General features: G+C 38.7%; 1 protein-coding gene across 2 annotated transcripts in view; it reads right to left on the reverse strand.

The window, feature by feature from the left end:
* The window catches only part of LOC111508298 (potassium voltage-gated channel protein Shaw), a 129,584-nt gene that overhangs the window by 54,120 nt on the left and 63,396 nt on the right, over positions 1-12,068 (reverse strand). Inside the window, exon 3 of one of the 2 annotated variants that reach the window (XM_074171483.1) lies at positions 8,410-8,542. In XM_074171483.1, coding sequence (XP_074027584.1) covers positions 8,410-8,542 — 133 coding nt within the window. The remainder of the gene's footprint in view (positions 1-8,409; positions 8,543-12,068) is intronic. The other variant, XM_074171484.1, reaches the window with a different exon arrangement.

The following is a 12,068-nucleotide window of genomic DNA, read 5'->3' on the forward strand; positions in this document are numbered from 1 at the left end:
TCCCGAGTAGAGAGGATTGAATCCTGCGGGAGAAGGAAATATCAAGAGCAGATGGTTGTTGGTTCACAGCTGGATCAAAAACACCTTCCGGTTCGGTGTAGGTGTTTTCAGTCGCAGACTGAAGAGAGAGAAGAGAGAGAAGAGAGATATCAACCTGCTAGAAACCTATGCGACTGGAAATTTACGCTATTGAATTGTGTGCGAAGAGAATGAAAGAATCCAACCTCATTCACGAGTCACAAGCGGCGTTGGAAGTTCTTGGCTCCTACTTGGTTACTAAATTGGTAACAAATTGCCAAAAACGACTCTCTTCGATAGAAAAGACTTAACAAATTGTCTTTGGTCTGGATTCCTGGCCATACTGGCCTAAAAGGCAATGCGGCTGCTTACTCTCTTGCAGAGGAGGGTGCTGTCAGCAGCTTCATTGGACCAGAACCTGTTATTGGCTTCCCTTTAGGCTTTGCCCAACACCAAATCGTTATTTTTAACATCTCGACACGTGTTTAGATCACCAAGTGATCATCTTCAAAAGAAAGAATAAACTGGAAAAAATTTGAAAGGGTTACCATAGTCATACTACACAGGTATACCATACAGGTGTACCACACATACAGGTATACCATACCTTCGTCTTAAATCAATTTCACAATATGTCTCATCTATCAATTTTACAATACGTCTAATCTAATTTAATCTAATATTTGAATATCATAGCTATATATGAAACCATTTTTAAACTATATAATAAATAATTCCACATTGCTATTATGAAAGCCATGAAGAAAAATCAAAAACGCCAGTTTTGTAATGACTGTGAAATAAAAACCATATTTGAATTATTATTATAAAACAAAATGTTCGATGAATTACATGATTCTCCAACTGATAAAAAGTTTAGATGAATTACGTATTTTGTTTTCCTACTTTCTTGTTCATTCAAATGGAAACCTCAAAAACAGCTCATATCATAATTCATTATCAGTAAAATGAACCAAAATTAACTATTAATGTGAACAAATTACGACCCCAAAGTTCAATTCAATATCCAATAAACTGCCAAATGCGTTAAAAAGAATATCATGTGGGCGAGGCGTGGCTCGGCTGGTCTCCATCAAACCACTTTTTTAACAAAAAAATCACCCTCTATACACCACAACGGGGTTACCTACTGAATTAAGACCCTTTTGACACTTCTTCTTCAACCCATTCTGGTCATTGACAATCAAAACCAACAAGGTTGCTCAAGAAGTTACGTCATTCCTTTGTTTTCTCTCTCTCTCTCAACCCTCAGAGTATATTAAGGACCTTTTGAGATTTTTCTTCGTGGAAGACGTCGACAACACCCTTCTGGTCATTGCTGATATCCTGTACAAGAACTAACAAGAGTGCACAAGGACTAACGTCATTCCATTGTTAAAAGGCTTAAAGTTACCACTGAAAAGTGGTACCACTGAAAAGTGGTAACTTTAAGCCTTTTTGGCAACGCTTCACGTACCTATGTTACCTTTACACCTAAGGGTTGAGAGAACTCGATGGACTTCAGAGAACTGGATGGACTGTATTCAAATTTGAAACCAAACAGTTGTACTATAGTAGGGATGAACTACGATGTCTAACAGGCCTTCTTACAGGTCACTGTTATTCGAATCATCATATGCACTGGACTGTCGGAAGACAGTGTGTGTCGCCTCTGTTTGGAAAATGAAACAGCAGAGCATATACTTTGTGCTTGCCCTGCTGGGAACCGAACCAAATTTTCAGAGTCCGGCAGAGCCGTACTCTTACCATCTAACCCGAAAGACCACTCACCATACAAACTAATCGGGTTCGTTAATAATCTGGGTTTTTTGGTCGAGTGTGAATAAGTGTGAGCCACAGTAAACCCTTGCGGGTTGCGGTGGAGGCTCGAATAGACCCACTCACTTTGGACCTAACCTAAGCTATATCGATATCAATATTATTACGTTTGTTCAAAAATTCCCAGTTCAAATGCAAAAAATGTGAAAATTGTTGACCCGTGGAAATTTTGATTTTTTTTTTTCATCTTCATTGTGGAGGCCCCGGAGCAGTAGCCCCGCCTGCCCCCCTCTAAATCCGGCCCTGGCTATACGCTGTGAGCAGGCGGTGCCCGCTTCGTGCGTCCTTTGAGGCTCTACGTGTCGCAAGCGGCTTTTTGGGCCCCCTAACCCTGCGTCCGGTGCCCCGCACCCCACGCAGTACGGGTAAAGCCGCCCCTGTTACTTAATCAAAACCCGTTTACGTTTCTTCAGGTTATTCAGAGTATTGATTGTTGAAATCGTAAGAATTGAAGTCTCTGAAGAAGAAACCCATTTTGAAGTTAGCAATTCTAAAAAGGTGTCATATGACATAAAATCACTTTCTCAGTAAAATCAGTTTCTGTCAGTTGAAGAAATTTCCTCACGGGTAGGATAGTTTTATAATATATCACTATTACATCACATTGTAGTTTCCTCAGAACATTTGTTATAATTTCAATATTTCCCAGTGTGTGCATTCCTCAGATTAATAACAATACATTTGTAATAGTCGAACAAACATATATTCACGATATTACCTTTGATCATTGTGGCCGTAAATCTCTCCACAACTCTGTTTATATCTGAACATCCACATAATGGATTGTTATGGAATCCCTCTACTAATATACACATCTTTCATCGTATATTCGACTGTAACACTTTCACGGTGATCTAACAAAATCGTGCCAGATTTTATTGAAGTGAATTCCAACAACTTATCAAAATAAACTATCAGGTGTCACGGCAGTTTTAAATATTGCAGAAACTGAAATATTGTCGAGGTATTCAGGCCGTAGACGTCACTGGGTCCTAAAATTCTTATTCAAGCCGCTTCCTTGGCTAAAGAGTCGGCAATGCGATTACCTTTACTCCTGTCGTGCCCTTTAACCCACCTCAGGATAATGTTATTATCTACCGAGGCTTTGGCTAAATCTTGGTGGCACTCTAGTACTAGCCCTGAGGTGACACGTTGTCTGTTCAATGCTAGTAGGCTAGTAATTGATAGTGTTTACCTACGACCTATTTTTGTCAAATCGACCATCAAAAGTTTTTGGCAGCTCCAGTTATTTTTTTTTTGATTTTTACGATATGAGCGTATTTCTTTATCGATACATTGCGTATTTTACTGTGCTTAAATTATTATCTGAATTTTCCACATATTCACGAATTTTTTCTTTATATATGAGTAGTTCCAAGAAACAATGTTTCAACAATATAAATAATGTTTGCTATATATGCGGAGAATATGTGTTTAACGAAAAAACAGATTTTAAAACCGATTTTAAACAAATGTAGAAAAGTAATATCAGATTTAGTGAAACATACCAATTTTCAGTATTTTAGGAAGGAATTGAATAAATATGATAATTCTTGGGCCCCTGTTTGTATCTGTAAATCGTTTGGGGATTATTTGAGATTATAGAAAAATGGTAAAAAAGTGCCTTTAAATTTAAAACACTAACTAATGAGGGATTTTTTTGTTGTTATCTTTTTGACAACAGTGTTTTTGACAGATCACGCGTGAATCGTATCTTGTGTTATTGTCGAACTTGTTCAGTTTGGTCTATAATTTAACCATGAATCGACTTACGAATGAACAACGCTTGCAAATTATTGAATTTTATGCTCGGTGAAGAAAGTGCATCGTGAACTCATTCAAAATAAAGGGTAGTTTCGTCGGTCTACTAAGGAAGCTATTCGGAAGTTTGTGACTACCTATGCGTGTTGGTAGTTTAATGTCCAATAACGTGAATTGGGCTCGAAATTTAGAGTGAGGATTGAAGAAAATATTGCGGCTGTATCCGCCAGTGTTCGTGATGACCGTGAAATGTCGATTCGCCGCCGTTCGCAGCAATTGAGCCTCTGTTACTCCACTACGTGGAAAATTTTCCTCTTTCCTCTTCCCTCTTCCCTGTTCCCTCTTCCCTCTTCCCTCTTCTCTCTTCCCTCTTCCCTCTTCCCTCTCTCCGCTTAATTGGCTTTAGCGGAAGCTGACCGTTTGGCGGGAGTTGGTCGTGTTTCGCATGATCAGAGGTTTCCATATGTTACGTATCTCTACGCTAGCTTAGCTAAACGCGGCTTCTTTGAATTTTTTCCCAAACCAGTGTTTCTCCTTGTAGATGATTTCAGCTTGATCTTACTTGATGTTATGGTGATGAGTCCAAATATGCTCTGCTATTCCTGATTTGCTGGTTTCTCCTCGCTGTGTGTGTTTCTTGTGCTCGGCAATACGATCTTTCAATGGCCTTTTAGTTTCACCGATGTATGATTCTCCGCACTCACAGGATATCCGGTAAAAGCAATTCTTGGAATCGCAGTCCTCTTTTCCCTGGTGGCCTGGTTTTCGTGAAACTGCTTCTCAGATCTGGAGCAAGTTCTGATGTACTTTGACCTAACCCTTCATATCCTCATGCTGTCTTCTAGCTAAAGCCTGTTCTACCATCAATCTGGAGTAACCATTCCGCTGAAGGTCATTTTTGATGATGCCTCGTTCCTCTTCGAGACCTTCCTGAGTATTGCAGAGCCCCTAGTAGGTCTTGATGATTCCTCTCTCAGTGATGTTTCCCATTTAGTGTCGGTCCTCTTCACCAAAACGTCTAAGAATGGCAATTCGTTGTGGACTTCCTTCTCCATTGTAAAAGTGATGAAAGGACAAGTTCTGAGCGGCTGAATCTCTGGAGCTGATGATCAGTCTGAACAGAACATCCTTCTTGTGGATTTTGGGTAGTCCATACAAGTGAGGGGAATTACTATGGTGCAGTGTTAGAGAAAAATATGCTTGGTGTTTTTTCAAAATCTTCACCTTCAAACAAAAATAACCTATTTGACCGATGTTATATTCCACACATAACGGCATCAACAGGACTTTTGAACGAATAAAAATTTAAATGATATCTCAGTCACACTTTGTTTAATTCAAATATAAATAGAAAGCGCTTGATGAAAGACCCGTTACTAACATGGATAATATTGGAGAATAAAGTAGTTAAATCCACCGATATGACACTATTACTTTATTAACAAGTGTATCATCTAACATTAGACGCTTTTTGTACAAAAAATCAATTTCAAACGAAACTGAGACTCTTCTTCGCCAATTTCGCATACTGCTTCGTGAGTATTCAACTGTTCCTAATGGTTATTAGATTATCAACCCCTTACACTGCGCCACATTTCATTCTAAATATAGTTTCCACTTTACAGGAATGACGACAAGCTCCCTGTTGAGATCACATCAGAGAAGTAATTGGTGTGCATGAGAGAGGTGAAACAGAACGATTACAGCAAACAGAAAAGAGATGTTGACAGAACATCCTCCCTTCTGCGCGCATGTTTGAAAATGGAACTCTTATAAAGATTGGGCACGGGTTCTAGTTATGTGCTTGATTGATTGTTGTGAAAAGTTGAATAACTTGTTAACGGCCATGGAAATCTGGAGTTGATGCGCTATATCATGTTTCTACGCAAATAATTCTCCATTATAATGGATTGATAGAGCAGTTCTGCTGATAGATTATCAAAAGTGTCATTATTTGAAACCGTTTGGAGCTTGATCAATTCTGGAAAATGGATGAGGCTGCGAAATGAAAATCATATGTTGTTCAATTCAATATTGTATTGATGACAGTGAATAAAATCAATGTTCAGTGTCATGAATAATAGACGTCCACACTATTGATCTGACACGATAAACATTATACAGGGTGTTTTTTACCTATGGTACGAAACTTCAGAGGGTGATTTGTTAGGTTGTTTCATGAAGGGAGTTGAGAAAACGGTATTTACATATTATCATAAATATCCTCACACCGATTTGGTTAAATTTTGCTACAGTTATTTGAAGTAATAAGGCGCTTATTGAGTCCTGACTAGATTGGAATTATTAGGACCAGTGGAGTCTCAGTAGAAGTTATTGGAAAAAAAGTACACCACTGACTTGTATTTTTTTAGTTTTTAGTTTATTCAATTGAAAATACAAATCTTTCGTCGCTTTTGTTTTCTTCATGTCTGTCAAAGTGGCTCAATTTTCCTCGAAAACGGAGCCACTTTGCATATTATGACCTCCTGCTTTGAAGATCAACTGATAGTGATAGTGTTTGTTTGAAGGTGGTTGACAATGTTTCGTGGTGTATTTCATCAGTTCGGACTTCCATTGTCTAATACAGTGGTCTCCAAACTTTGAAGCTTTCGGACCATAATGATTTTTTCAGTTTGTTTAATAATATAATAATTTTTTAGCAAATTAGCGCCGGTACTTGTGAGAGGCAACATGTGGTATATGCTCAACAGGGTTCCAGCTCATTTTAGTGTTTCTGCTCGTCAGCATCTCGACATCACCTATCACAATCGTTAGATAGGACATGCAAGACCTCAAAATTGGTCAGCTCGTAAACCTGATATGAATCCTCTAGATTTCTATTCATGGGGTCACCTGAGGGCTCTTGTTCAGGACGTGCAGGACCTCAAAATTGGTCAACTCTCAGACCTGATATGATAACTGTAGATTTCTATTCATGTGGTCATCTAAAGGTTCTTGTTCAGGACGTGCAGGACCTCAAAATTGGTCAACTCTCAGACCTGATATGATAACTGTAGATTTCTATTCATGTGGTCATCTAAAGGTTCTTGTTCAGGACGTGCAGGACCTCAAAATTGGTCAGCTCGTAGACCTGATGTGAATCCTCTAGATTTCTATTCATGGGGTCACCTGAAGGCTCTTGTTCAGGACGTGCAGGACCTCAAAATTGGTCAACTCGCAGACCTGATATGATACCTGTAGATTTCTATTCATGGGGTCATCTAGAGGTTCTTGTTCAGGACGTGCAGGACCTCAAAATTGGTCAGGTCGTTGACCTGATATGAATCCTCTAGATTTCTCTTCATGGGGTCACCTGAAGGCTCTTGTTCAGGACGTGCAGGACCTCAAAATTGGTCAACTCGCAGACCTGATATGATACCTGTAGATTTCTATTCATGGGGTCATCTAAAGGTTCTTGTTCAGGACGTACAGGACCTCAAAATTGGTCAGCTCGTAGACCTGATGTGAATCCTCTAGATTTCTATTCATGGGGTCACCTGAAGGCTCTTGTTCAGGACGTGCAGGACCTCAAAATTGGTCAACTCGCAGACCTGATATGATACCTGTAGATTTCTATTCATGGGGTCATCTAAAGGTTCTTGTTCAGGACGTACAGGACCTCAAAATTGGTCAGCTCGTAGACCTGATGTGAATCCTCTAGATTTCTATTCATGGGGTCACCTGAAGGCTCTTGTTCAGGACGTGCAGGACCTCAAAATTGGTCAACTCGCAGACCTGATATAATACCTGTAGATTTCTATTCATGGGGTCATCTAAAGGTTCTTGTTCAGGACGTACAGGACCTCAAAATTGGTCAGCTCGTAGACCTAATATGAATCCTCTAGATTTCTATTCATGGAGTCATCTGAAGGCTCTTGTTTATAAAACTCCTGTTCTAGATATTAGTGACTTGTGGAATCGAATAAGTGACAATTGCAATGTCATAAGGACAAGTCAGACAGCTCCCAAGGTACAAAAAAATGTCATAAGGAATATTCCAGGTATTATTGGACGTATCACACAATCAATGACAAATCGATAACAGTCGTGTATTTTATCAGAAGGTGGACATTTTGCTCATTTTACTTCAAGGTCGAAATTGTTTATTATTCACTCAGGAAGATCAAACTTCTTCTTGAAGATGATCACTTGGTGATCGAAACACGTGTCGGGGTGTTAAAATTTGGTGTTGGGGAAAAACTCCAGTAACATTCGAGAATAATCCACTTCAAATTCCCTTATTGCTCACTTCTCTATCAGTCATTGGTGAAGCATCTAAACTGCTAGAATTTTCAGAAATTCAAATCTGAAGATAGCTTGTAAATCGTTAACTATAATTAACAATTCATTATCAATACTCAAAATAAATTATCCATCTGAATTAGTTTATTCGATTTCTTGCCATCACTGTAATTGTAAGTATATTGGTCAAACTTCGAGATCACATGAAGATTGCATTTTTGTTCACAAAAATGTTTATGGATTATAGTTCAATAAAAATTCTTGCTGGTGAACAAATTAAGTTGAAGAGTTGAAACATTGTCAATCACCTTCAAACATAAGTTGAAGAGATTGTTTCGGTGATAGCTTTCATTTCTCAGTCGACTAGATTATTCAGAGCCAATTTTATTAACTTAAAGTTATGAGCACTTTCAAATGACATAACCTGTATGAAAGATATACCTTTTTGGTGTCTGTGAAAATATTACACTTGATATTACATATTTATCACTTCGTACCGTACCCATAGTCTCTCCTGGAAAATATATGTGCTTTATGTGCTTCTCTCACCTGTGTGTCTCTGTGGACACTGTATGTGCTCCAGCAACAGGGCTCTACCTGGTTCGAATCCAATCCCCAGAACTCCAATTCCTCTTCGAATAACGGACCACAGACGTTTGTTGGATAGTGAAGTTTACCTGTTCTACAACAAATGAAAAAATTAACCATAGAACATTGATGTCACGAAAAAGTTATTGTCACCAATGTAAAAATATTACTGAACACTTAAAACTGGTAGTTTTATAGATATCAATTATTTAAATATAGTATATTTGCTGGTTATCAGAAATATACAGTACATTTGTTTGAAGGTGATTGACAATGTTTCATGGTGAATTTCACTAGTTCAGACTCCCATTGTCTGATATATAAAATGATTTGAAATCCCTGAAACAACTAAAAAAAAGAATTGAAAATGAATAGCTGAAAATAACAATTATATTAACCAAAATAAACCTGAAATGAAATAATAGTGAAATAAAATACAAGTAAAAATAGAACAATTCAACAAATAAAAATAAAGAAATGAAGAAAGAAAATTAAATAAAAAGTGGAGAGATTCCAAGTCACGTTAGTTCACGACGTTTCGATTGTTAGTATCTACAATCGTCTTCGGGTGATGACTGGACTGATTCCTCCGAGAGATGACTATTTATAGGTCGTTCGAGTACTTTCACTTATCCCCGCTTTCCATTTTCCGCTTCACTGATTCCGTGGGAGATGACCGTTTTGGCGGGAGTTGGCCATTTTTCGCTTGATGATGGGTTTCCATATGTTGCGTATTTCTACGCTGGCTTGGCTGAATACGTTGTTGGACAACATGTATGCGGCTTCCTTGAATTTTCTCCTTAACCAATGTTCCTCTCTGTGCAAGATCTCAGCTTGGGACCAATCGATGTTGTGTTGATGGGTCCAAACATAGTCTGCTGATTTGCTGGTTTCCCCTTGCTGTGTGTGTTTCTTGTGCTCGGCAATTCGAACATTCAATGGCCTCTTAGTTTCACCAATATAGAATTTTCTGCACTCACAGGGTATCCGGTAAATGCAATTCTTGGAATAGCAGTCCGCGTTTGGTGGCCTGGTTTTCGTGAGGCTGAAGTAGGTTCTGAAGTTGTACTTGGAACCAATTCTTCTCATCCTCTCCGATAATCCTCTGATGTAGGGAAGTGCAAGCACTGGTTGTGCTCTGTAATACGAAAGAAGGTCTCGAGAAGGAACTAGACATCATCAAAAATGATCTTCAACAGAATTAATACTCCAAAGTGATGGTAGAAAAGACTTTGGCTAGAAGACAGCAGGAGCCTCGCAAGGAAGAGAAGCCGTCACAACCAGTGCTTGCACTTCCCTACATCAGAGGATTATCGGAGAGGATAAGAAGAATTGGTTCCAAGTACAACATCAGAACCTGCTTCAGATCCGGTAACACTATCCGTAGCAGCCTCACGAAAACCAGGCCACCAAACGCGGACTGCGATTCCAAGAATTACATTTAACGGATACCCTGTGAGTGCGGAAAATCCTAAGTTGGTGAAACTAAGAGGCCATTGAATGTTCGCATTGTCGAGCACAAGAAACACACACAGCGAAGGGAAACCAGAAAATCAGGAATAGCAGACCATGTTTGGACCTATCAACACAACATCGAGTGGTCCCAAGCTGAGATCTTGCACAGAGAGGAACGTTGGTTAAATAGAAAATTCAAGGAAGCCGCATACGTGTTGTCCAACAACGTATTTAGCCAAGCTAGCGTAGAAATACGCATCATATGGAAACCCATCATCAAGCAAAAAATGGCCAACTCCCGCCAAAACGGTCATCTCCCACGGAACCAGTGAAGCGGAATATGGAAAGCGGGGATGAGTGAAAGTACTCGAACGACCTATAATTAGTCATCTCTCGGAGGAATCAGTCCAGTCATCACCCGAAGACGATTGTAGATACTAACAATCGAAATGTCGTGAACTAACGTGACTTGGAATCTCTCCACTTTTTATTTTTATTTTCTTTTTTCATTTCTTCATTTTCATTTATTCAATTGTTCTATTTTTACTTGTATTTTATTTCACTATTATTTCATTTCAGGTTTATTTTGGTTAATATAATTGTTATTTTCAGCTATTCATTTTCAATCCTTCTTTTTTAGTTGTTTCAGGGATTTCAAATCATTTTATAAAGTAGACAATGGAAGTCCGAACTAGTGAAATTCACAATATATTTGAGTCAACGTGAACCACTGTCAATGTCAATGAGTTCACAAAAACAAAACTTTCCGTTCATAGATCCTTGACAAAAAATTTGCAGAAAGAATCGTATACATCATACACATCAAACACATCACGAAAGTAAGTATCTTTCAAATTTTTTGAGTCAGAGTCAAGTGCGAAGTTGATGAAAGAACATTTTTGAAGTGGGGGTTGAGTTCGAATTTGACACTAGTGATAAGCGTTTCTGCTATCAATTTTCGATGACGTAGTGAAAGCGATTATGAGCCGAACTGAAAGAGATCACGAACGTAACAAATACTATTAGAGATCCCGCCATTGTTGACGGTCATTTTAGTTTAACGTCAGCGATAGCAAGCGAAGTGAACCAGTGAATTATTGTAGAGTGGTCTTTTTGAGTTGTGCATTTGGATTGTTGATCTGTTCTGGTACACCAGTTCATAAAAAACGTGGAAGCGTGATAATATGCCAGTTTTGATTTGTTGTTCATTTCAGTGTTGAACGTCAAATTGTGAGTGGATCGTTAGATGAATATATCTTTGCAATGAATGTAAAAATCCATAACTGTGGATGAGTTCTGTCAATGTTTTAATTAAGTTTCATATTCCCCAGTGTGCTTTTTTCATAACCAACTCAAATTTATGTCCATTTGAACATCAAGTTGAGTTTTAAAGCGCCGTAAAGAATTTTATCTACGCTGCGGTACATACACTGATTCCATCTCATTCTCTTCTGAAACTAGTTGCTAAATAAATGAATATCGCACTTCGTGGAGAATTGGTTTAACTAATTCTACGAGATTGTTGGACATAAAACATCCCCCGCAGCAAACGTAGATTAAGACAAACTGCTTCTAATGAAAGGAAGAACGTTGCCCTTTATCTTTGCAGACAGTAACGAGTTCTTATCAACATTAGTGCTCACTTGGTTATCGAAACGCTCATCAAGAAACAGCATTTTCGTTCTGGCCAGGTAAATTGTTTTCAATAGGGTTTGAAACAATCACAAAGCTTATTTTCTCCCTTTCAGGGCGTGAAAATGCAAGTTTATCTACCACAACTCCGAATATTGAATATAAGTTATATCACAACAAAATGAAGGAATGAAAAAACTCCACCAAAACCGATAAATATTCATCACGGTACCAGGTGCTGAGTCCCACGTAACAGAAGCAACCCTATCCTCTTAGGGAGGCGTTTTTTAGATCGGATCGTATGACTTCGCCTGTAGAACAGCAAATGAGGAACTCTTGATCCCTGTGGCTTCAGCAAGTGTTCTTCCTGCACGGTCTTGACCGAACAATCCTCGTAAGTCAGCCAACAGTTGAAGGCATGGGCTACGTAGTCTTGATAATGTTTGTGCAACTGTCATGGCTGCATACGAAAAACTGCAAATGCAATATGAGGATAACGTGAAGTTTGCAGAACATCATTTGCTCCCATGCTT

Source organism: Leptinotarsa decemlineata, unplaced genomic scaffold (assembly GCF_025532065.1).
Source record: "Leptinotarsa decemlineata unplaced genomic scaffold, Ldec_3_MD MMD2_tig00000010_RagTag_RagTag, whole genome shotgun sequence".
Taxonomy (NCBI): Eukaryota; Metazoa; Arthropoda; class Insecta; order Coleoptera; family Chrysomelidae; genus Leptinotarsa; species Leptinotarsa decemlineata.